Source organism: Cyprinodon variegatus, unplaced genomic scaffold (genome assembly GCF_000732505.1).
Source record: "Cyprinodon variegatus isolate N-32 unplaced genomic scaffold, C_variegatus-1.0 Scaffold207, whole genome shotgun sequence".
Classification (NCBI taxonomy): domain Eukaryota; kingdom Metazoa; phylum Chordata; class Actinopteri; order Cyprinodontiformes; family Cyprinodontidae; genus Cyprinodon; species Cyprinodon variegatus.
Genome location: NW_015150660.1, coordinates 774660 through 798346, shown reverse-complemented (window position 1 = coordinate 798346; position 23687 = coordinate 774660). Strand labels below are relative to the sequence as shown.

Below are 23687 nucleotides of genomic sequence, written 5' to 3'. Positions count from 1 at the left end.
TTCCTCATCAGGCTTCAGCATTATGGTGCATAGAGCTTTGATGAAAGTGAGAGTTGCTGGACCCATAGCTGAAACAAGGTAAGCATGGCAGGGCAGGAAGGCGCACATGGCTTCTGTTTTTTTTTCCCCAAATTGCTTGATTTCCTAATATGAGACAGCATGAGCGTAAATAGCTTAAGCTGTTGTGGTTTTTCTTGGTTTTGGCTGCTGTTACTTTTGCTACCATAATTGGTGAAAGCCAAACTATGGTAGAGGGTTGCTTTTCCCAGTCAGTTCGAAACTCCTGCTTAACGTTCCTCCTTTCCCTTTAGCAAATTCAGGGAAAACAGTCCTAGATTAATAATCTGTAGAACTAAACCTAAATGTTACACATTATTAATCCAGCTAGACAACTCATAACATGGAGTGCTATGTCCTTTATAATGACTATGCTGATCACACAGAGCTTGATATTTGGTCATTGTGACAAAAATATCCACGAGAGGATGGATCCAAATTTCATTGTAGGTCAGAATAAACATAAGTCACTGCTGCTGGTCCTTGAAAAACATGTTTTATAAAGGACAAAAAAAACATCACTCTTTAGTTATGGCTTGGTTCAAATGTTCTTGTTGGTTCCCCCGTCGAATTAAAAGACAGTTTTCTGTAAAGTGCTTGAATTAACTTGTTTATTCCTAGTGCTTTACAGATCAACTTGTTTTGAGTTGCTAAGTGTTCTTTTTGTTTTCCTTTCAAATCTTGCTTTGGGGTTGCTGTATAAAATCGTCTTTCTCTACATTATCCCATCTCCTCCATCTTTTCCTCTAACACCACTTAACTTCATGTTCTCTGTGACTCAACCTACCTTTTCTCTTCATTCAGAGCTTTCTTTACTTCATCCTTACTAATCTTTGCTACGCACCGACCCACAACGGTCACTTCTGCTGTATCTTCTCTCTTATTTCCATCATTCCTAAGCTCTTTAAAGAACCATTTTTGCCTGTCCATACATTTCTATCTTGATCTTAATCACGGCCACCCTGCGAAACTAAATTCTCATCTGTGTCACGCTGCCTCACCATTCTGTAAAAATCCTTCTCTCCCTGCTCACCTTCCAGCCTATCATGCAAGTTATAATATGCTTTTTGTTTGGCCTTATTTGCCTCTACCTTCTCTTTTTGCTGCATCTCCTTATACTCTTTGTGACTCTTGAGTCAACACAATGTTTCTCTTCTTCTTAGCTAATCTCTTTCTGAACACATTAATGGATTTCATCATTCCACCACCAAATTTCCTTTTTAACTTTTCTTCTAGAGAAAATCCTTAGCACTCTCCTAACGGTCTCCCTGATAGTATTAGCTATATTTATCCATTAATGTAGAAGCTTCTCCTTGTGACCCAGCCTGTCCTAAATCCTCCCTAAATGCTATACAAGTTTTTTCCTTTTTTAGCTTCTACTGTCGTCCTCTTCTCTGCCTTTGTTCTCTTCATCTTCCTCACTATCACAGTCATCTTAAACACCACCAACCTGTGCTGTCTGGCAATGCTCTCAACAAGTTCCTTTAGATTAAATTGTCTGCACTATATGTAATCCACCTGTGTTCCCCACCACTTTTGTACTTCCCCAATGTTCCTCTCCTGGGATAAAGTGTGTACTACATTTCCACCCTCTTTGCATGATTGCAAAGTATACCACTATCTGTACTTCCACATTCTTGTTCTGGATACTAATCCTGCCAACAAATTCCTCCTCACCTGTTTTGCAATCTCCCACAAATCATTTAAAAATTGTGGCAATTACCACTATCTCATTCTCATACTTCTACAGTATAGATATGCTGTAGAAGCATGACGTCATGACCATTTTACTTTACCATTGCTGTACTGAATACAGAACGCTTACTCTGTGGCGCTTCCTCTCTGACCAGAATGGATAACTTGTATATAAATCACTGCGAGCTTAAACATTCCCAGAGAAAATCTGTGTTTTTGGATGCGGTCCATATTAAGTCCTCGCAAACCTTTTTCAACACATTTCGTCAACTGAGAGGCTTCCAGGTTTTTCCTTTACAACGTAGAGTTAAATTTAGACAAACTTTATTGTTATTTTGTATACACACAGTGTATACAAAACGAAATTTGTACAGTTCTCATGACATTTCAGTTTCTTAAAGTACAGCAGTGATCAAATGTAAACATTGGGTAAAAAAACATGGTGCAAAAAAACACATTGATATGGTCAGTTTGATGCAGACTGATATTATTTACAGGTTTTTTCAAAATTCTGCTTTTTTCAGTTTTTTTCAACATTCAGCCCTCTCAATATTGAAAGAAAAAAAGATTTCTACATATAAATAATATGCAACCTGTCCGCATTTACCAGGGAACGTCTGAAAGCTGTTAGTGCAAATACCTATCTGTATTTCACAGCTGGCTGGGTTATAAAATTTGGCATCCGAAAAACAAGATATTCGTATGTAAAGCGAAGGTCAGATACTTTATGTAAACAGCTAAACACAACTAAATTGTCTGTAGCAAAATTAACCCTTGCTACCTTTCCACTTGGTCTCCTGAACACACAATATGTCCACTTTCCTCCTCTGTATTATGTCTTCCAACTCTCTCGCTTATTTTGTCACGGCCCTAACATTCAAGATCTCTTCTCAGTCCTAGATTATTTCCTTTCCACTTTTTCCTTTTCCTACAGGGATGTTGAAAGTATGAAGATCCCATTTTTGATATGCATGGTAAATTTGGCTGAAGATTTACGACACATCCCCTTAATGACGCAACTCTTTGCATTTATCAGGTCTTGGGATTGCCCACAAATAGGACACATGACTGTGTACCTCCTTTGGGGCTACATAACTCAGTTCTTAGTATTTACAGAGATCTGATTTGAAACTCACTATTTCCGACAGTAAAAAGGTTTTAGTATTTGGCCAATTTTTTTTTTTCTTAGCCCATGCTAGAATTATGTTTCTAGAAATAAGAGGTTAAACGCTGGGGGAAGACGTTATTTAGAATACATTCTAATATCTTTGTTTAAATTCATTCAGAAAGGTAGTGGTTAGGGTTAATTGTCACATGATTTAATATCATCCACATGTACTTCTGACAATATGACTTCTTAAAAACATGTCATGATTTATTACAGCTTTTAAAGGGAAACAGTTATAGAGTTTTGCACTTCCATTTAGGTATTTTCGGCTTCTTGAAACTGCCCAAAGAGTAAGGTCAGGGAAATCAGAAAATAATAAGGGACTGTAATAGCTTTAACACCACCCCTTACCTAGCAGCTCAACAAGCCTAGCAACCCTAGAGAAATAAAAATTTTACTAACCAAATACAAACAATTCCTTTCGTTTTGCATTGAAGTTGTAATTATTATTATCAGAATAAATCACAAATCAAATACATGCTGAGAATTTACAGAGACAGCTAGGGTAGAATGATGCTCTGTCATGATTTGGCCTGTTTGCTCCTTAATTAGTTATCCCTTTCACCTGTTGTTTTCCCTTCCTGCCTCAATTATAATTTATTCCTCTCACCTGTTTCCTCTGGTTTATATTCAGTTCAGCCTGAGCATTCAGTGCCAGATCATTACTTGTCTTTCTGTTAGTCTGAGTTTTTGCCATGCTTCATGTCCTGGATCCTAGCAGCCAGTGGAAAGAGGGTTTTTGTGTTTGTCTCGTCTCCTGATCGTCCACTGTTCCTCCCCTGCGGAGTCCTCTGGGTTTTTGGCTCAATATGTGGGGAGGTTCAGTTTTTATCCAATAAGCCTGGCTCCAGGGAGGAGACCAGTTTAAAGTCCTGCTTCAAGTTCCGTTTCTACGTCCTGTCTGGGCTACCCTCTTCCACTGAGCCTGCTTGTCTGCACCTGATCCTGTCTGCTCCTGTGCGTGACCACCTGGTCATGCTTCTGGTCCCAGTCAGACTCTGATCCCTCCTGGGAGCCTGTGGATGCCTGGAAGTCTGGATCCTGACACCTGTTTCTGTTCCTGTCTGTTCTGGATCCCTGACCAGGATCGGCTTCCAGCATCACCTCTGAGACTGCAGCACTTGGGGACATTCTTGTGCTGGACTGTTAAACCAGGTAAGTGACCAACTCAGATAATCTTCTGTCAAATGATCGTGGTCACTTACCTGTGTTTCTCCCACTACAGAGTGTCTGTGATTTGGCGGTGCCCCGCTCCCCATCCTGCAGTGTCCGGAAGCCACAGCTCCGCTTTTGTTTTGTTTAATAAACGTTTTGAACTTTCCTACTGACTGTCTCTCCTTCAATACTGGGTCCATCTGTCCTCGTTTCATGACATGCTCATTTACATTGAAATTCTATTAGTGTCTTTTTTCTGTAATTCTTTCTTTCTAAAACAACAAAAATGCCTGATAAAAATATTGTGCACTAGCAGCTTTGAAGTCTTACATAGGAAGTTTAACCCTGCAGAACCTTTGCTTTTACCATTGTTCTGCTAGCTCTGTAGTAATGGCCTGCTTACTTTCCATTTAGAAACCACTTGCTGCATTCTCTTTCTTTGTGCAGGATTTTGTGCATTTTTTTTTGCATAGGCCATAGACCTATAAATCTATTTAACCTTTAAAATGAAAATAAAATTGTTTATTGAAATTAGTCTCCAATATTTTCAACTATGATGGAAGTTTGACATCCCCCTTTAGAAGATAAAAAAAAAAAATATTTTCCTCTCTTATTAGCTTGTTTGTCATTAAAAGTTTATTTATTTAGGATAGTAATTAAAACAGAGTTTTAGGATTTTGAAGAACAGATGTGAAGCTAAATGTGTAAACCATTAATCTTCTCCCACTTAGTCTATCAGGGCTGGTGCCTATCTCCAGCACTCTATGGGCAATAGGTAGAGAACTTACTGGACAGTTCGCCAGTCCACTGCAGAGCAACACAGAGACAAACAACCAAGCACCCACACACTCATAACTTAGCACAATGTAGAGATGCCAGTTAACCAACAGTCATGTTTTTGGACTGTAGGATGAAACTGGAGTACCTGGAGAGAACCCACCCAGAACATGCTAATTCCATACAGAAAGGCCCTGCGCCTTGAATTGAATCCAGGAACTTCATGCTACAGGGGAACAGTGCTACAGGCTGCGCCATAGTGCAGCCCCTAGATGCATTATAAAAAATTATGATCTTATATCATCTAATTATTCAAATTACATCCATCAGGATCTGTATGGGGGGGTTAGGTAATCTACTTTAAATACACAAGGAAAAAAACAAATGACTTTGAGGAGTTCAGATTTAACTTCAATTAAATCGAGTAGTTAATTAGTTTAGCTTGTGAAATGTAATTTGTGTATGTTTTAGATTTGAATACAAAAGGTCTTAAATTATCCCTAACATTCGTAAATCTAGCTTCCGAAATTTGAACAGACTTCTTTTCTTCTCTCTTAACCTCTCTGTATGCTGGTGTCATCTATCATCATAACAAAGCTTGTAAACAGCTATTGTGGTTTGTCAACTGGAAACCCTTCGGCTGCACATGTTGTGCTTCTAAGAACTTCAAGAAACTGTTCCACAGCGATGTACTGGAGGCAGTGATTGAATTTGACAAGCCAAAGTTTTTGTCTTGCAGAGCCACATGTTGTTGGTTATTTGCACGCTAAAGTCATCCTGTGACACAGATCATGTGAGTTGTGAGTTCTGGATTCTAACAACAGGAATTGAGTAACAAAATGAGTTGAAAAAGAACTATTCATTTTTAACTAATTCAAATTATTTTTAAAATAATCTAATATGATCAAAAATGTAAATCCATAAAACAACCGGGATTATATTTTACTTAGTATATTTACGTAAACCAAATGATTAATTTAGACTAATAAAAAAATATATTAAATTAAGGGTGCACCAGTTGATTGACTGGCTGATAGATAGGCCCAAGATTTGCTTAATTTTAGGTGATCGGATAATACTTACATGTGAAACCAATCTTATCCACTGATTTTCATAATTTTCGGTCATAATGTGTTTTATGTGACTTCTACGTCATTACCAGGTCTCCCACTATTGATACACAGAAGTCTTTGCAGCAATAGTCTCTGATTGCCCTGGAAACATGCTGTTAAATATGGTGCTGTTTTTTCTTACCTCCTTCTTTGTTAAAGATATGGTGATGACACTGATGTCTCCAATTGCTAAAGAGTTTAATAACACAAATACATTGGTCTCCAGTATTACGCTTTATTTTGCAGCTAAGCTTTATTGAACGCTTCTAGTGACAGTCACATTTATCATTACTTCTACATATAGTGCGCAGCTGTGTGACCTCTACATCGTCCCTCTGTGTGTGCGTGTCATTTTGGATCCATAAACTGTTCAGACTGCATTGATGGTGGTCGCATAAGATTAGTATTGTGAATGCCCATGTGAAAAAAAAACTGATTTAAGCAAAATATCAGAATTGGGGATCAAGGTTTGCAGTGCGAGTGTAGCGAAAGTAACACCAAAAGGGTTTTTAAGACCTTACTGGGGATCCAGTCCCTGTTCTGGGACGCTACCTGGTGTGGCTGCTGTTCACAGACGCTCACGCTAATGGTGGAGGATGATGTAGACCGTACTGTGCAGCGAGTTGTGCTATACCAATGTTTGGACATTTAGATTGTGGTGCAGAGAGGTGGAAGCTTTGGATGCGGCAATGCTGTCACTGAACAACCCTTGAGTGGAGACATGGAGCGGCCAGAAATTTAAGGAATAAAGCCCATAGGATGGTGAGGGGGAGTTGGGACTTTACGATAAGCTGACTGCCTTCTGTGGGAACAGGGAAGTAAGAAATAGACCATTTCTTTGGAGGTTTAGACCCGCTGTGGTAGTCTGTGACTAAGTAATCCTTTGCTGCATAGATGTGGTCTTCCTAATGGCTTCTGTTTGACTTTAAAATGTCTGGTATAGGGATAAAGTTGTGGAACTAAGCTCTACTGATGCATATTTGTTTTGGAGTTAGGGGCATAGTTGATGGCTTAGTAAGTGCCAAAATAACTTTACACATCTCTAGTTAGAACCCCGGTTGCAACACTGACTTTTCTCTCCTTACTACTGCTCAAGTCACACCGGGCTCAAAAGCAAAGCAATGAGATTTAGACGATTGTGTCCTTTCAGTTTCCTCTTTCGTCATTCCAAATTTTTTAAGTGTTTTACTGTTGTGATGTATCATTGGTATATCCAAGGTATTCAATTGCTAGCTGAAGCATCGACTAACCCTGTGACATCATAGCTTGGAGTATTGCAATGTGTCGGCGTCCTTGCAAAAAAAATCATAAAACAATGCCTCTGTTTTTCTTTTGTTTATATTTTTAACATTTTTAATAAAAGTGAAATGATAGTAGGACAACATTAAGTTTGTTAGGTTAACTGTTTCATTTCCACCTCAAGGATGTTAAAGATTCTGTGTCACCAGTGTAGCCAGGCCAACTCCTCTTGTTGTCCACCCTCTGAGTTCCTGCCATCTCTTCTTTCCCATCAAATCCTCTCCTCCAATTGTTTCAAGGTCAAACAATTGTTGACCAATTTTCCAAAATAGTTCATTTGGCTCATTCATTTCTTTGTCTCCATTCAGCCGAAGAAATGGGTGATGATTTTCTTGGCTTTTCTGCAGGTATGTTGGCACCTCAAAAAAACAAGAAAATCATATAGAGAAAGTCTGAGGTGCAGGAAGGGACTGCTGATCATTGACTTTTCTCTCCGCCCAACTACCGATTTGTCTTGAGGGTCAGGTTATCTACCAAAGATCCCCGCTTACACCTGTAGCACCATGTTTTGGCATTATTTGTCCCTTTTTCTGATTCGGAATTTCCATGTCTCTCCTTGCCCTTACTGGATTCTCTCACTGGCTTTCTAATGTTCTGGTCCAAAACCATGTTTCTGATCATTGACTACTCGCCTCAACTCTCAGCCCTTCAGATCAGTTTCACTATACCTGCCTTCATGGTTCTGACCCCGCTTTCATTCTCAGACCATAGATTCCTCATCCTCAGATCTGTTTGCCCATTCTCTCAGTGGCTTTTTCTGTGAAGAGAGCCAGTCATCTCACCCCCTCTTTATCTGCAGTTTCTATATTATTATATAGGCTATATGCTTGCTAAAGTAAAAAAAATAATAAAATAGGTATTTAATTGCATGAAATCCATTTCCTTATATGTAGTTTATATCCATTTTTGATGGCCCCATTCATTTAGGCCAATTGACGGCACTAATATACTCATTCTGTCACATACTCTGTCACAGGGTGCTGGATTCAACAAAGACATATGGATTGAATTTAGCCCTAAACTGGCTTAGTTGCCATATTAACAAGATTAAGGAGAAGCCCAAATTAACTATATAATATATCTCTTTCAAATGCTTGACAGAACTCTTGCTTCAATATTTTAGAGAGGCTGTAGATACTGTACTTGACTGAATTGTTTCAGCTTCTTTGTAAAAAAAAGATTTTAATTTTTAGCCTGGAGGTAACAAATGCATGACCTAGTTTTTTTTTCTGCTTCTTTTTCTGTTCAGTATGTTAATAGTTTTGGTAATATTGCACAGATGATAGCCTCATTTATGTGTAACCTTAAGGAAATATCCTGGTTAAAGATCACAACATTTTTTCCCCCATAATCACTGGAGGCAAAGTTACAAATATAGAATCTGTGATGGATGAAGCAGTCTGCTTTTGAAATAACCTAGTATGGCGGTGGAATGTCATGAAATTACCTGGAGGTTTATTCTTGTGTCAGATAGAAGTTAAACTTAACGAACATGATCCCCTCATCTAGCGATTTATCTGTTTGTTAATGGGCTGCTTCATACATTCATAAAAAGATTGAAACTCCGGCTTTAATGAAGCACATTAAAGCCGTATTACCCAGTGCAATAACCACAGTATATATATGAATATAAATATCCATCTATATAAATACCCATGTAAAAACCCTTTTAATAAACAAAAAGCTGTCATATGCACTTTATATACTGTATATATCCCATGTACCTTTGGCACATTCTTCTTCTTTGAGTATTTGATCTAATGTAGCGGGTACATTTCTCCACTGTGAGATCAATCAATCAATCAATCAATCAATCAATCAATCAATCAATCAATCAATCAATCAATCAATCAATCAATCAATCACTTAGATCTTTACACCTAGTACCAGTGGTAAGGTATTTTTTTATTTTTTCTTTGGTCAAAATTTTGTGTTAATTGCTTTCACTTAGACCAATGTAAATTGATAGATTGAAACAGATGAGGAGGGGATTTCCCAAAAATTGTACAGTGTTTGCCTGTCTTTAGTCTCTTTACTGGTTTTGCATCCAGTCTCGCTGAGGAAAAGAAACAATGCAATGTTTGCAAAAATAAACCATGCAATATCATGCATGTGCCATAAATCTGTTACAACAGCTCCTTCCAGTCTTCATAGCAGATAAACAGATGTACTTGATAAGCTCTTTTTTTCTGCTTTGTCATGGGCCAGTTGGAATTTTTTGTCGCCTACAATGTCTCCAATATTCATAAAGATTAAATCTTGGTGTATGAAATTGAATCGCTTTATTTCACTGAGCAGCATCTTCTCTGCTCATACGTGTTAGCTTATTAGTTAGATCTACAGGGCTGTCAACTCTCACCCATTGGGAGTGAGACTCACCTATCTCAGTGTCTTCACACACTCTCACTCCATATTCCCAATTTCTCACACTAAAAAATGACAGATATTAAAACTCAGCTCTGTTCCACTTATTTATGTCTAAAAATACCATGGTGATCAAAATCCAGTAAGTGTTTTTAATACAACCTTAGTGCTAACACACAAGGACCATGTTTTGCTCACAAGTTAAATAATTATTGCTCAGTCTAGTTTAATAATCTCCCGTTGGCATTTAGGAGTAATTAAACCAACACAAATATATTTTAATTCTTAAAGCTTCCAGGTTTGCCTTTCAAACCCATAGGAGCTCCACAAAAAGAATAAGAACCATTGCATTTTATTTTTCAAAAGATCAGCCACCCAAGAAATGACCAACCGCATACAGAGAGGATGTGCAGAACAGCTCAGTTACCCTGGATTCATAGAGGAGAAACCACAGGGATGTTCGTCTTTTATTACTATTTATCTTATTCATTTATCTTTATTTTGGTCCATTAAATATGTTTAAAAACTTAATTTCCATCGCACCTTCCAAATGAAACATCCAGAGAAGTGCTATCTCCTGTCATGGCGAGTTTTTATAAAATCTACAGCCTCATAGAAGGTCTGAATTGTTCAGCTGTTTTGTCAATTGTAAGATTGTTTGTAACTAATAACATAATGAATGAAGCTTTTTGATCCTTAGCCTATTACCAAATATTCACACACAGTGTAGTTTGCATAGTTTTTGATTGCACTGGTTCCTGTATCAGTGCCAGTAATCCAGTGATAGCTGAAATTCTTAGTTTAAAGTATATTTAAGATGCAAGTATTTTAGTAGGGCCCATTCTGCTTTAGTTCAATTCTCTAAAAATCACCAGAACGTAGAAAATAATGTATATTGTGAGAAAAAAATAGACATAACTACAGACCAGTTATTGTTACTCAGTAACATTTACTGTGCTATAAAAAAAAAACACTTTCTGACACTTAGGTTCAGTTAAATCCTCTAAAAACCTCCGACCTTTAGCTGCACCTATCCTCATCTAACCCTGACAGGATTTCCTGTCCAAACTATTTCTAAATCTCACCCCAAGGTTTAGTGAAAAGTTGGATCTATATTAAGCTACACATTATTCTACCAGAGGTTGATAAATATCAGGCCTATAACTGGCTTCAGAGAGATTCTCAACATGAGTCATTTTGTGAGGACGGTGATCAATTATAGAAACATCAGTCCAAATAACAGCATGGCTGGTTCAAAGCTCCACATTCATAGCAAACTGTGAAGATGTTCCTCATTAAGAAATTGCTGACAGAGAATGCTGTGGGGGAATCCAGAGGATAATATCTCAGTTTTAGTCCAGGATGTTTGATTTATTCCAACCTTTCATTTTGTTCAATCTGTCCTTTGCAGTTAATATCACTAGATTACAGATTGCTACAATCACATTTGCAACAATGCTTTCTTTATACAATTTAGCTTATTTTTTTGGTTCACTTTAATATTCTTAACAGATGAAATTTACTACAAAGAAAGATAGAAATCACTCAGACATGACGAAAAGCTTCTTTGCTAAATACTTTATAAGAGGTTTGCTTTCCTAACTTTTATCCTTTTAAAGTCCCGAACAAAAAGTGAGACCACAAAAACTCTACAGGCGTCACATGTTTACATACCTTCTCTTCAAAGGACTTGATAAATTCACAATACTAATACAAATAACACAAAACTGAAAAAAGTTATAATAAATTAAACTTAAAAAAATTTAAATTTAGTAAAATAAAATGAAGATTTTTAATTTTTGTTTAAAAAATAAAAATAAAACACAAACTTTCCCGGACAAATGACAGTGCCTTGCTCGTGAACAGTGAACAAATATACCAGTCTGACTCAATATTTCCTGAACATTACAGAAAACACCTGATATCAATGTTATAGTTTCCATTTTTTAAAATTATTTTTATTTATTATTACCTTTGTAGATTTCAATGTATTTTACTGGTAGTTATTTTTTTTTGTCTTTAATGGGATGGTATATAAACTTTGAAGCTCAACTGTATAAAGATTTTCAATACATGTAAGGTGAAGGCTTATCAAAGGCTGCACTTTAAAAAAGATTAAATTGTCCAGGGAGCTGTTCCAATCTAAATTTCTTTTTGTTTTACACTTGTGTAAACAAAATGCCAAATAAAATCTGTCTAAGTATAATATCATTTCACAGCAGGAAGAAGGAGAAGGAAAGTCCACTATTTCACAATGATAAACTTAACTGGGCATTGGCATTGGCAGAGAAACTGGCAGATTTAACATCCACAAACTATGTGGATGTGAAGATGTAACATACAGCAGAATGGATTGTTGGCTGTTTCAGAAGCTCTTTAATTTCGGGCAAAAGTTCCAAAAATCTTTTGAGGAATCTGCCAGGACTCAGCTACCTGACTTCGATGTGCAGCAGCAGATTAGTGTGTTCTGCACCTGCCTCCTCGAGCTGTGCACGGAATAAACCCCTCTGAAAACTCCTGGCCCGAACAGAGCAAGCGATCTTCATCTAAACGTCCATGACATGTTTCATATTTAAAATACTGCCGCACAGCTGTTGTTGCTGAATGATGCAGTGGAAGCTCCAAAAATCAGGGAAAGTTTCAGACAGCTTGAACAGAGCAGCGAATCCAGCAGTGCGCCCAACCATAGATGGAGCCCCATCAGTTGTGATAGATGTCATTATCTCATTATCTCTTCAGATTCCTCTTCCCGCTTTAGAGTCCCTGGTAACAACTTGGCAACCGTGGTAAACCATGCCCAGCAATTAGCATGCATAAAAAAAAGGTTCCCTGCATACTTTTTATTTTTCATTTTATTATTATGAAAATACACGTTGGCCTCTTGTGATCAATGATTTGATTAGTGTTTTGTTAAACTTTTGTTTTGTCATAGCCATAAATAGGTCTACATTGTAAAACTTCGCCCACAATCGACTGGTAGACCGTGATCGACTGGTGGGGCACCCCTGCTCTATAACTTCTTTCAAAGGTTCCTGATCAGATTCAAGCCAGAATTGGTTGGACTACTCAAAACACTAACATCACTTCTAGACAGAAGAATCATGTCGATAAAATTAACCAATTAATATAAACCTCAATCAGAAGATAGAGAGCTGTGCTATGTACTGGAGATTTTTTTCTTTCACTTTGGCCAAATGTTTAGCTGTTTTCTGCCTAATTTTCCATCAATTCTGATTACGTTTCTCTTTTTATAGTTATATTTGATATAGTTGGTAGCATTTTGCAGATGTTCTTTGTGAGTTTCATGATATAATATATCCTTACCTGGCATTTTAAGTTCAAACAAATTTGTCGAAATCTTTGATTTTGTTGAAATTTTTTCTTTCTTTGATATATGGTAACAATTGTGAATTAGACAAGATGTTAATTTGCTTGGTTCTTCCCCGTAGACAGCTGGAGGCACCAACACTCCTTGCAACCCCGCTAGGGATAAGCGTGACAGAAAATGGATGGATGGCTCTTTGTCATTTTTTCCCTTTGGTCAACTATGTGTAATACATTTACTGAACATAATAATGAATTACTGATAAAACACATTAATGATAACATGCTTTCTCTTTAAAATCTTATTTTATTTTTTGTGTATCTTTTAGGTATTATTGAATCAAACAATGAGTTCAAAGGTTATAATTACAAATCAGCACCAAAGCATTGAAAACAGATAGTATTTATTGAAAAAAAAACAAAAGCCTGTTTAAAAAAGTGAGAACAAATAATATGATTTATTTCATGCCCTTTCAATATATTTTGCTTTCATTAGTTTACAGGAAAGCTAGAAATACTACTTTGTCTTTGTGTGAGGATGAAAATATTTTTATATTTAAATTTTGTTTCTGAGCTTTCATATATGCAAACTAGTTGGAAAACTTTCTATTTCAGGTTAACGTACTATTGAGAGCTAAGATCTGTTCATTCTGATTTACACAGGGGCTTCCAGTGGTTCTCCTCCTTCATGAGCTGTCTGATTATGAAGGAAACTGGAGCATCCTTCCTGTGCTTCCGCTGTGAGTCTTTAATGCACCAAATGTGTTAACAAGTCATAGAATTAAATTTACAACAGCCCTGAATTTAGGTGTATTGATTTCTATGTGGAAAATAAAAGAAATGTCTAAATAACCACCTGGTATTTTTTTCAGTCTCTCTGCTATTTATGGAGCATCGGCATCCTGGCTTATCTTTGTAGAAGAGGAAACTACAGTAGTTTTGCATGTTTTGCTGAGAGTTCTTAAAAGATATTCAGTCCAAGAGGTGAGACTCGAACATGGATTCCATGCCCCCATATCACTTTCCTAATAAATGTTTAGTAGTGTTTTAATGAGGAAAGATGACGAGCGTCACAGACAGAAATTTGGAAAACCAACTGAGAAAATCTTTCCATTTGGCTGTTTACAGGAATGGTTTTTAGGTCATCGTCTCCATGACAACAAGCCCTCCATCATTCACCACTACTATTTTTCTGAAGATACCACTTCTTTTGGTTATCCTGACCCGGCTGCAGGATGGGCTCTAAGTGCTCCACTGTACCAAAGGTGTGTGTGAATGTGCTGTGTGGGAAAATGAGTGAAAAAAGGATCTCTTTCATGCCTTTTCTCCGATCATTTTCAACGCATCAATCTTTGTTATGGTATAATCTTATTCTCCAGCTGTTTAAGTCTGATGCCAAGTATACACTGTCACAGAGGAGTGATGACGGCTGTAGGAATATCTTGGACAAATCTTTGGCGGCGGCTCTAAATCCGCAGTCTTATGTGACGCAGTGAAGCAGGTTCTAGGATGGCGGCCTGCCAATATCAAGGTGTGAAAACTACTACAACCTATGTCTACTGATCAGCACTAAATGGTGTCCTGCCTCACTGTTTATAAAAAAGAAAGAAAAACATTATGAAGATTATTTTGTTTAATGTAAATAGAAGGATGCATAAAATTATATTCATACTTTCTTCCTAGTGGTTTATTTCTTTGTTCCCCCCCAAAGTGGACTTTAGTGGGACATCTGCTGAACTTTTTAAAAATTATTTTATGAAAGGACATTAATGTTAGATTGAAAGTATCATCCAAAGAAAGCTCTTCAATTTATTCATTTGACTATTAATTATCAAACTTATTTCATTGTGGTTTTGCTTTGGGAGGATTTGACTAAGCTTTTGAGCATCTGATTTTGTTTGTCAGTAATAAATACATGTAATCCAGCAGGCTGACTTATTTTTAATATTGCCGTTAAAGGTAAAATGTTACAACATACTTTCAACTCAATCAGGTTGTTCTCTTTTTGCCCGCCACAATAATGTCAGCATCTTCCTTTTTTCCGAATTTTTCAAAATCTCTGGTAGCATGAATCGAAAGCATAGGCTGATCTTTCAAGTGAGGTAGAAGACAACAGTAATAGTACAATGTGCACACATCAAATTGGAAGCTGTTCCAAAACTAATGAAATTCATGTAGCCTCGTTTGTCATGGAATCATCTTATAATATGGCTAAAATTGAAGGATATAAGAAAGCCATTACCTTAATGGACTGATGTCAAAGATCAAGATCAGAAATTTAGACCTTATACATTTTTTTAGGTTACTCTACTGTGATTCATCTTCATGCATAAAGGGATCTGTAATGATTTTATAAAAAAAAATAAAAGATTGATTACTCAGTCCAAGGATTCAATGAAATCTTAACTAGTAGCTAAATCTCATTGCTTAATATCAGCTTCCATCAACATTTAGGCTGTGTGCTAACTTTCTTGTTCTCTTCTTTACTTCTGTGTTACAGACTTGCTGAGCGGATTCAAAATGAGAATCTGAAGTCGGATTTTACAATCGACTTGACCCATGAGGTACTTGAAACCCTTTAGATGGATTTTATGAGTTGCTAGTTCCCCTATGTTTATTTATCTTCATCTGTTTAATTATATTTAATAAATTGGTTCAGTTTTATTATAAAAGATCAATCAATCTAACTTAGAACAGAAACATTTTATCTGCATATAGAGGGTGAAATACTCAACACTGTTTTTAATATTTATCGTAGATGCAAACGTATTTATGTCCTCTTAACTTCATATTTCAGCAATAAACTGCAGTTCAGGTTATTGTGACAAAGGCATAGATAGACACAGTGTTTTCACAGCTGAGATATTTAGTCCTGTTTCCCATTTACCACCTGCCCTGGTCTGTTTGGTGGATGTGAAAAAGGTGCAAAATAACCATTGTCTCTGTCAGGATTCTGCAATTTTAGGACTTTTTGGTTATGTTTAAATTTATTTTTGAGTTTTCAGTTACACTTTGGTTTATGTCATTCTGTGTGTTCTTGGTTTCTGGTTTCTTTTCCATTTTGTGTCTTTATAGTTGTTTTCTAGTTATATTTACAAGGTATTTTTTTAGTTACTGACTGTTGCCCATGTGTCAGTCTCTTTTCCCCTTTCTCTCCTCTAGCTTCTATCCACACCTGCTCCCTATCAGCTGATTAGCCCATCCTTTGTTCTGTCTTCCATATATAAAGTGCCTGTGCAGTTCCTCATTGCTGGATCTTCTTCATTGCTTTGCTCCTGATGTGTGTTTCTTCCTGGCATCTTCTGATCTTTAGTTTCCTGTTTATTGTTCCTGGATTTCTGCTTCTGTTGCCATTTGCTTCTAAATTAAATCTGCAAAAAGAACTCTGTCTCTTCATCTTTGCATTTGGGCCCCTCAAGTTAACTTCCACCAAACCTTACAGTCTCATTTAAAGCTTGATTTTAATCCAACCACCATTCAGCAAAGCTGCAACATTAGGGTGGCCATTTCTATAGCACCAAAATGGAGGACATTATATGGCATATAAATAAATGACTAAGGTCTATATAAGTTGTCAGGGGTTTAAAGATGATGCTTGTGTATCTGAATAGTAATATTGATGAAAAGTAAAACAAGAAATGGCTCACAGTATTTGTATTTACTCAAATTTAAAAAGTGTGTTCAAAAAGTGACCACAGAGATTAATCTTTTAAAGTGTAGAATGCCACAAGGCATAACATGTGGATTTAAAGGCATTGTGGAGGACTTTCGCAAAGTTCCTTAAAGACCTGCCCTCTCTCAACCCTGTACACTCTCCCAAGAGGGAACGCCTATTAAACGCATGCGAGAGCATGCATAAGCCCATTTCTCCACGTGAACACTCTTTTTAAAAGTTGCTGTTCTCATAGCTCATACAAGTTTATTGTGTCTGAACGTCCACCCTAACCCCTAAATCCCTCAATCACTATGTAGAACGGGGACTATATAGTAGGGGTGTAAATCACACCCATCATGGCGATTCGATTCAGTATCGATTTCCTGACCCAGCGATTCGATTATTTTCGATACTCAAGAATACACCACGATTCGATTCGAGTCGATTAATTGGTTCATTTTTTATTTTTATCTTTTTAACCTTACAGCCTAGACAATGTTTCAAATTTGAAATAAATAAATGAAAGCTGTAATATCGTTATGCATTTTATTTGAAAAACAACAGCAAATAACAGAAGTAGAAAAGTTGTACTCGACCTATTCCTATTAAAACCCAATTCACTGAAAAATAATCATGCCCCTGCGTTATAGATTCTGAAAGGCCTTACATAAAAAAATACTGTACAAAATCAGTGCAATGAGTGCAATGCAATACCTTGACTCCAGAGGGTCGACGTCTCCGCTCTCTCCGCAGACACTCCGCTGCTCCTCTCCCAAATTGTAGCTGACCGCAAACAGTGCCGTAGACAGGAGGTCGGCTTGTTTTGTTTTTATGACCAAAATTGGAAAACAACTCGTGAAGTTTGACCCGCTAGAAGAGCGAGGTGCGCGAGAACGCTTGGACCCTTTTTCCACCTGGACTCACGCTCTTTTTGGCCCTCATGTCCCTCTGTTGTCGGACTAAACTCGCCCCCACTTCCTCTCCGCCTCGGCCGTATCTAGACCCACAGCGTATAGCGCAGACCACGCTTCCACATTGGGCATAAATCAAAAATGTCTGTGTTAAGCTCACTGCAACACACTGCTGTAAGAGTATAACCAGGAAGCAAGGTAGGAGGGCAAAATAGGTTTAGCGCCACTGCAGCACAGGAGGGAGAATTACGCCCATGAGAAAATGGATAAAAATAGTCCGGAGGGAAAAAGAAAACATGAATCGATTATCTTGCGGACGTGTCGATGCATCGGATCGTCGGCTGTTGGATCGATGCATCGGTACAAAACGATAATTATTTACACACCTACTATATAATGGACTTTATAGCGAACTCTTTTAACTGACCGTTCAGACAGATGATCACTACTTTTTGCTCCCCGTTGGTCACTTGGTCAATTCCTATATTGCATGGTGCCTGCTTCATCTTTGTTATTAGCCACCGCTGTCAGGTAGTGACAACCTATGACGACAGCGGGCCGGTGTGACAGCGAATCCCATAATGCTTTGCGATGTAGAGCTCTCTGCTCAAAGCATTCTGGGATATATCTGCCTCTTCTGAGGCCTCTCTTTTCTTCTCATTCACTTCATAGACAGTTTTTCTCTTATGGCCCTTGGCCATTTTCAAAGAACTGCAGTGAAAACGGTGAGCTTAAATTACTGTCTGAAACCATAGCTCACCATAGATATACACTTGAAAGTGTGCATGCACAGAAAAAGATAGCTAACTGGGGGCAAGCAGGTAGGACGGCTTTACATAAACATATTACCGGAATGATTGACAATTAAGTGTACCACTTATTCAAATGATCCACCCGAAAAAAAAAAGATCATCCTCTATACCTTTAAATGTTAAAAAAAATCTTCTAACAGATGACATTCAGAATTTAAAAAGGCCTAATATTTTATTTAAACAACGAAATAGATTGTAAAAAAACACATTCAACTGCTAAAAAAAGTATCTATATATATTTTATTATTAAGTTCAGTCTTTTGGGACTGTGTCTTGTGTGTTTGCAGCTGACCTTCTGTCCTTAAGGTCGTCCCTTTATCTGTGGGCGAGTCACTGAATCTCCTGGTCCAATTTCACTACACAGTCTACACTTCTGTAGGACTGGTGATGTTTTACTGTACGGCATACTTTGCACAGCTCCACAGAAGTTATTACCTGCCGAACGTTTATTTGCAGTTTATTGGTTTAATTGCAGCTTTCCCTTGACTGCTAATGTCCACATTACCATGGAATCTCATGATATGAGCCCTGACTACTTTTCGATATAAATTCACGCAATTTTTGTCCGTTTGGAATTAAACAAGATCTTGTGTTTTGGCATGATGCTAACTTATCTGACATAGCACCACTCTTACAGTAGTCAATCATCTGTCAGACTAGATACTCGATGCATTTTTTTTTTACATACTATGATGTAAAAATAGTATGTAAAAATACTGCTGCAGCCCAGCAAAAATGCCTTAATAGAGGAGAAAAAATACGCGTCCGACAGTGCAATGAATACCTGGAATGTCTGGCCTAAAGCTGAACATCTGGCCATCTGTACAAGGTATTTGATGCAAATTTGAGACAAACTCCTTCCTTGTAGGTAGTTTTGCTTTGCATTGTGGGAGTCAGGCAAACACAAGCAAAAGAAAATGTCTGTCTTTTCTAGTCCTTCCCATATTTGCATCTGCTTCTTCCCCTGCAGAAATATAAATATAAACAGAATGAATGTTATTGCATGGTTTATAGTGACTGGTTTTGGTTCACTTTCCTCTGAAAATTAACTATACCATCAATAAAAAAGTTATAAGTAGAGTAAATCCTTAACTACTGGTACCAAAGTAAACAGACTTTAAGGAGAACAAAAGCCCTTAGTAGTATATAACTGGGAAATATAGAAAAAAATGATGGATTATGTTTAGATGTTTTACAAATAAAGATGTGTCATGCATTGTTTTACCAAACTTATTTACCACGATGCTCCTAAATAAAAACCATTACATCTAACTTTCTTCGGGATTTAAGTTTTTGGCATCTAATTTAAAGAGGGATTACAGAATTTTCCAATGATACTGCCATCTGTGGCTGAAATACGTAACTGCAGCTCTCTGCTGCTGGTTTTTGTAACTTGCAGTCCTACTTAACAAGGTTTTTTTTGTTTTCTTTTTTCACCTTAACTGGAGTTGCTATTGGTTTTGAGTTGGATGCTGGTTTCTTCTGAGTTTCCAAAAAATGCATTTTGAATATAATGCTTCAGTTGTTTGCTAGGTTGGTCACATTTAATATGGACACGCTTGACATCACATCCGCTGAACAGCGTGGGAACTTCCATCCCAAGTTAAATTAAGTAAGTTAGGCTACAGGCTTAAAGATGCATCAGTACTGAACTACTAAGGTTTCAGTCTGCTCATTAAATGATGTTTTAGTCGTAAAGAGTAAAATAAAAATGCTATTTTAAAGATATTTTCAGTAAAATATAATGTCTCTTTAGCTCAGCATAAACACAGGCTTCGTAAAAGCTAATTTCACTATATATGTCACCAGTAAACAAGAAATGTGTTCTCAAGAAAATTTTAAAATTTAGTTGCAGTAATGCATTAATGTTCATACAGTTTAGATCAAAGTAATGTAGGTAAAACATTACCGATGTTAGAAAGCACAGTCCAACATGTAAAGTTTTTAAAAAGTATTGATAAAAAAACACCAACATCAATAAAACACACCAAAAGTGTCAGGGGTATTATTGTGATCCCTTTAGAAGCTGGGTTAGGATATCAAACAGTATCCCTGTCAGGGATTGGGATTTAGGTTTGAAAAGTTCACATGGAGGGTTAGGGTTAGGATAATGTGGAAGAAGTCTCTCTGGTTGGATTTAATTTCATTTCCATGAAAAATGTCAAGTTTGCCGGTTAGGGTTAGGGTTAGGATAATGTGGAAGAAGTCTCTCTGGTTGGATTTAATTTCATTTCCATGAAAAATGTCAAGTTTGCCAAAACTGACAATGCATAGCACCTTAAATTTATCTTGCCCATAGTATAAACAGTGCTGCTGGCAGCAAGAACATCATCTATCCTTCCTTCTTTTGAGGAGGGAGAGGAAAGTTGATCAGATTCATTAAAAGTGGATCTACAAAGTAGTGACTCTTTTTGCTCCATTTTTGGATTTAAGATTTGTGTAACATGTTTAAAATCAAATGTTTTTCATTTCATATTTAAAAACTAAAAAAAAAAAAAATTTCCTTTTACTTAAAAAAAAATTAAAGATACTGATAGGAGATTACATGTGTCAATATGTAAATTTAAAAAATCTTTTTTGCATTTGCATCCTTTTGTCTACGTGACACTACAATATTATTTTTGCTTACTTGATGTCCAGACCAGCAGTTGATAATATGCCCTGAATGTAATAAAACTGGACTGGAATCATCTGATTAAAATGCAGAGCATGGTGTTTGAAGATGTTTTGCATTTTAATATCTTCTCCAATTTAAAATCTCTAATGACCTAAGATATAACTTAGACAAAGTAAGTTAGCTTGAGTGTGTGCAGAGGAAAATTCATTTTTCCAAGTTTGCTTATGAAATAGTGACATTAGTAATGATTTAATGATTTGCATGTCCAATCTTGTTATCTAATCAGCTATTAATCCAAAAATCCATGATTTGGCTTCCTGTTTTTCACTGTCTCCTCTTCTTTATAGATTGCTCTGTTTATTTGGGAGGAAGGAAGAGGTCCAAAGATGACAGCAGTTCCAGAGTTCTGTGCAGAGACTAGAGACAACTGTGCAACCACATTTTCAACCTACCTACCGAACTGTGTATGTGCAACTCTTCTTCAGACTTGCATCAAATATGCTAATATAACTAAATATTACTGAAAACATATTGCTTAAAAAAAACATGTTAATTTATTCCTATGTTAACTACTACATTATATTTTTGGCCTTATTCTATCTGAGACTAAAGCATCCACCTCTGCCATACACATTGCAAGAATCTATTTACGTCACCTTCCTGCTCTGGGCCTTTCACAATAAAAGCATGGGCTGTATTACTGATGGAGCAATATAAAAAAAACCCACTTTGGATTAATTTGTGACAGAAATATTTGTAAGGAAATTTACAATGGGTAGTCTATTGCAGTTTAATTTCCTAATGATTGTATTCTAATATGTTTCAATTAACTAAGGCATTGGACAATTTTACTAAGCTTTTAAAAAGATTGCTAAACAAATGTATGTAGCTGTTGAAATAATCAAAAACTGTGGTAGATAACAAATTAGGAATTTAAAGCAACCCAGATTTTTTTTTTTTAATCCAGGATTGGGGTAGAGGGTATTAACATACGTATATGTCTGGTTGAATGTATCCAAATTTGCACTTACTTCAAGCCTTAATTTGGGGAGAATATTATAACCCATTTGTTGGTTTTAAAGGACCAGCTCAAATACATTTCTGCTGGGCCGGTGCTATAATAGCTCAGCAGCTTGGCTGGAAATAACCCAGTTTGAGTTATGTTTTAGTGTGTAGACTCTGTGAACAGCTGTACATTTCTTTTGATCATCTTAAATTACACGGTCTTGTCTTTCTCTTCATTCCAGGGGGATCCTGTATCGAAGAACAATTTATTTGTTGCTGTGAAAACCTGTGAAAAATTTCATTCAGTACGAGGTGAGCATTACATTTTTTAATAGTTTATTTAGTACTGGACAATATATTTTGATATGTTGTAGCATGCATCAAGTATTTTTTTTAACAAAAGCTTAAAAATTTAAAAATATCTTTTTAAAAGTATGCCACTACATTAAAAATAATTAGATATTTTCATGAAGATGAACATGCAGGGTTTAAAGGATTCTTTATTACTGGTAAGGCTGAAAGAATTATTGGTTAAACCAATTGTTAATTGATCAAATAATGGTTAACTGAGTATAGATTCTTAAATGCAATCCTTGAGAGCAGCAATTAAACCAAAACTGTCAAAAAATATGTTAATTCTGCATATGAGATGCATTTTAGCAGTAGTTTAAAGATCTTTGGAACAACAATGCCTTCTCAGCTAAATGAAAACAACTTTAGGAGGTGGATCCAACATACATCTGAAAATCAGACATATGAGAACTGTCCATCCTGCGGTGTACTGAGGAAAGTTTGGTTCTGATTCTGTTCTTTGAATCTGTTGGCTTTTTAATTTTTGGTAATTTGAGCGATAAAAACAGAAAAGAATGTGTGCCTTGGCACTGAAACGCACTGTGATGGTTTAATTTTATTTGGATAATATTAAGCTTTTTCATACAGAAAATTTGTAGTTTAAATTCCAGAATGCACTTTGTAAGTGTAAATTATGGATCTTTACATTAGTAACACCTTTTATTTCAGAGGGAGTTAGTCTTTTGATGTTGAGTTTTTGTCATGCTGATGCTAGAACTTTTTTTTTAGTAGGAGATGCATGCTTTGCTACCAATAGTTAAAGACATGCTTACTAAAGACATGCTTTCATAAAGTGATACTAGTGTAAAATTCAGAATTTCATAAGACTATAATATGTACATTTCTTCATAAATTAAATGTATACTTTAATTTTCATTTGAATGTATGTCTTTAACTCATAAAATAAGATGGTTAAATGAAATACCTGCAGAATGTGCCAATTTCTAATACAATCATTTATCGATTTATCAAAAAAAAAACATAATAATCAGTTGCTACAATTAAGTAGCTTCTGCTGTTACTGTTAAACAATTACAACAATAACAAGTAATAATGAGCCTTAAATAGCTAGAAATTACCTACTGACTAATTTCTGATTTGATGATATTATAAAAAACAAAGTTTTTCTTTGTCAAGACTAATTTTTAGACTGACAATCAAACAGGTTATGTATGTATCCAGCACATACTTGAAGTAGGCATGTTTGCTCTTGCAGATGTATGCTCCGAATCCTGTTTAATATTATTTTGAAACCTATGAACACTTGCCATACTGAATACCATACACAGTATGAGAAGGAAAAAAAAGCTAAACATGATGTGGAAATATCAAATCGAAACACAAGAAATTAGTAACAAGCAGATCCCAGCTGCCAGCTGGATTAT

General features: G+C 36.5%; 1 protein-coding gene across 2 annotated transcripts in view; it reads left to right on the top strand.

Annotated features, from left to right (window-relative positions):
- LOC107088125 (beta-1,3-glucosyltransferase-like) overlaps positions 1–23687 on the top strand; it is a 54714-nt gene that overhangs the window by 13102 nt on the left and 17925 nt on the right. For both annotated transcript variants that reach the window (XM_015380074.1, XM_015380073.1), the window contains exons 4-9: positions 13615–13691; positions 13824–13935; positions 14080–14216; positions 15452–15515; positions 21294–21410; positions 22194–22263. In XM_015380074.1, the coding sequence (XP_015235560.1) occupies positions 13615–13691; positions 13824–13935; positions 14080–14216; positions 15452–15515; positions 21294–21410; positions 22194–22263 (577 nt within the window). The remainder of the gene's footprint in view (positions 1–13614; positions 13692–13823; positions 13936–14079; positions 14217–15451; positions 15516–21293; positions 21411–22193; positions 22264–23687) is intronic.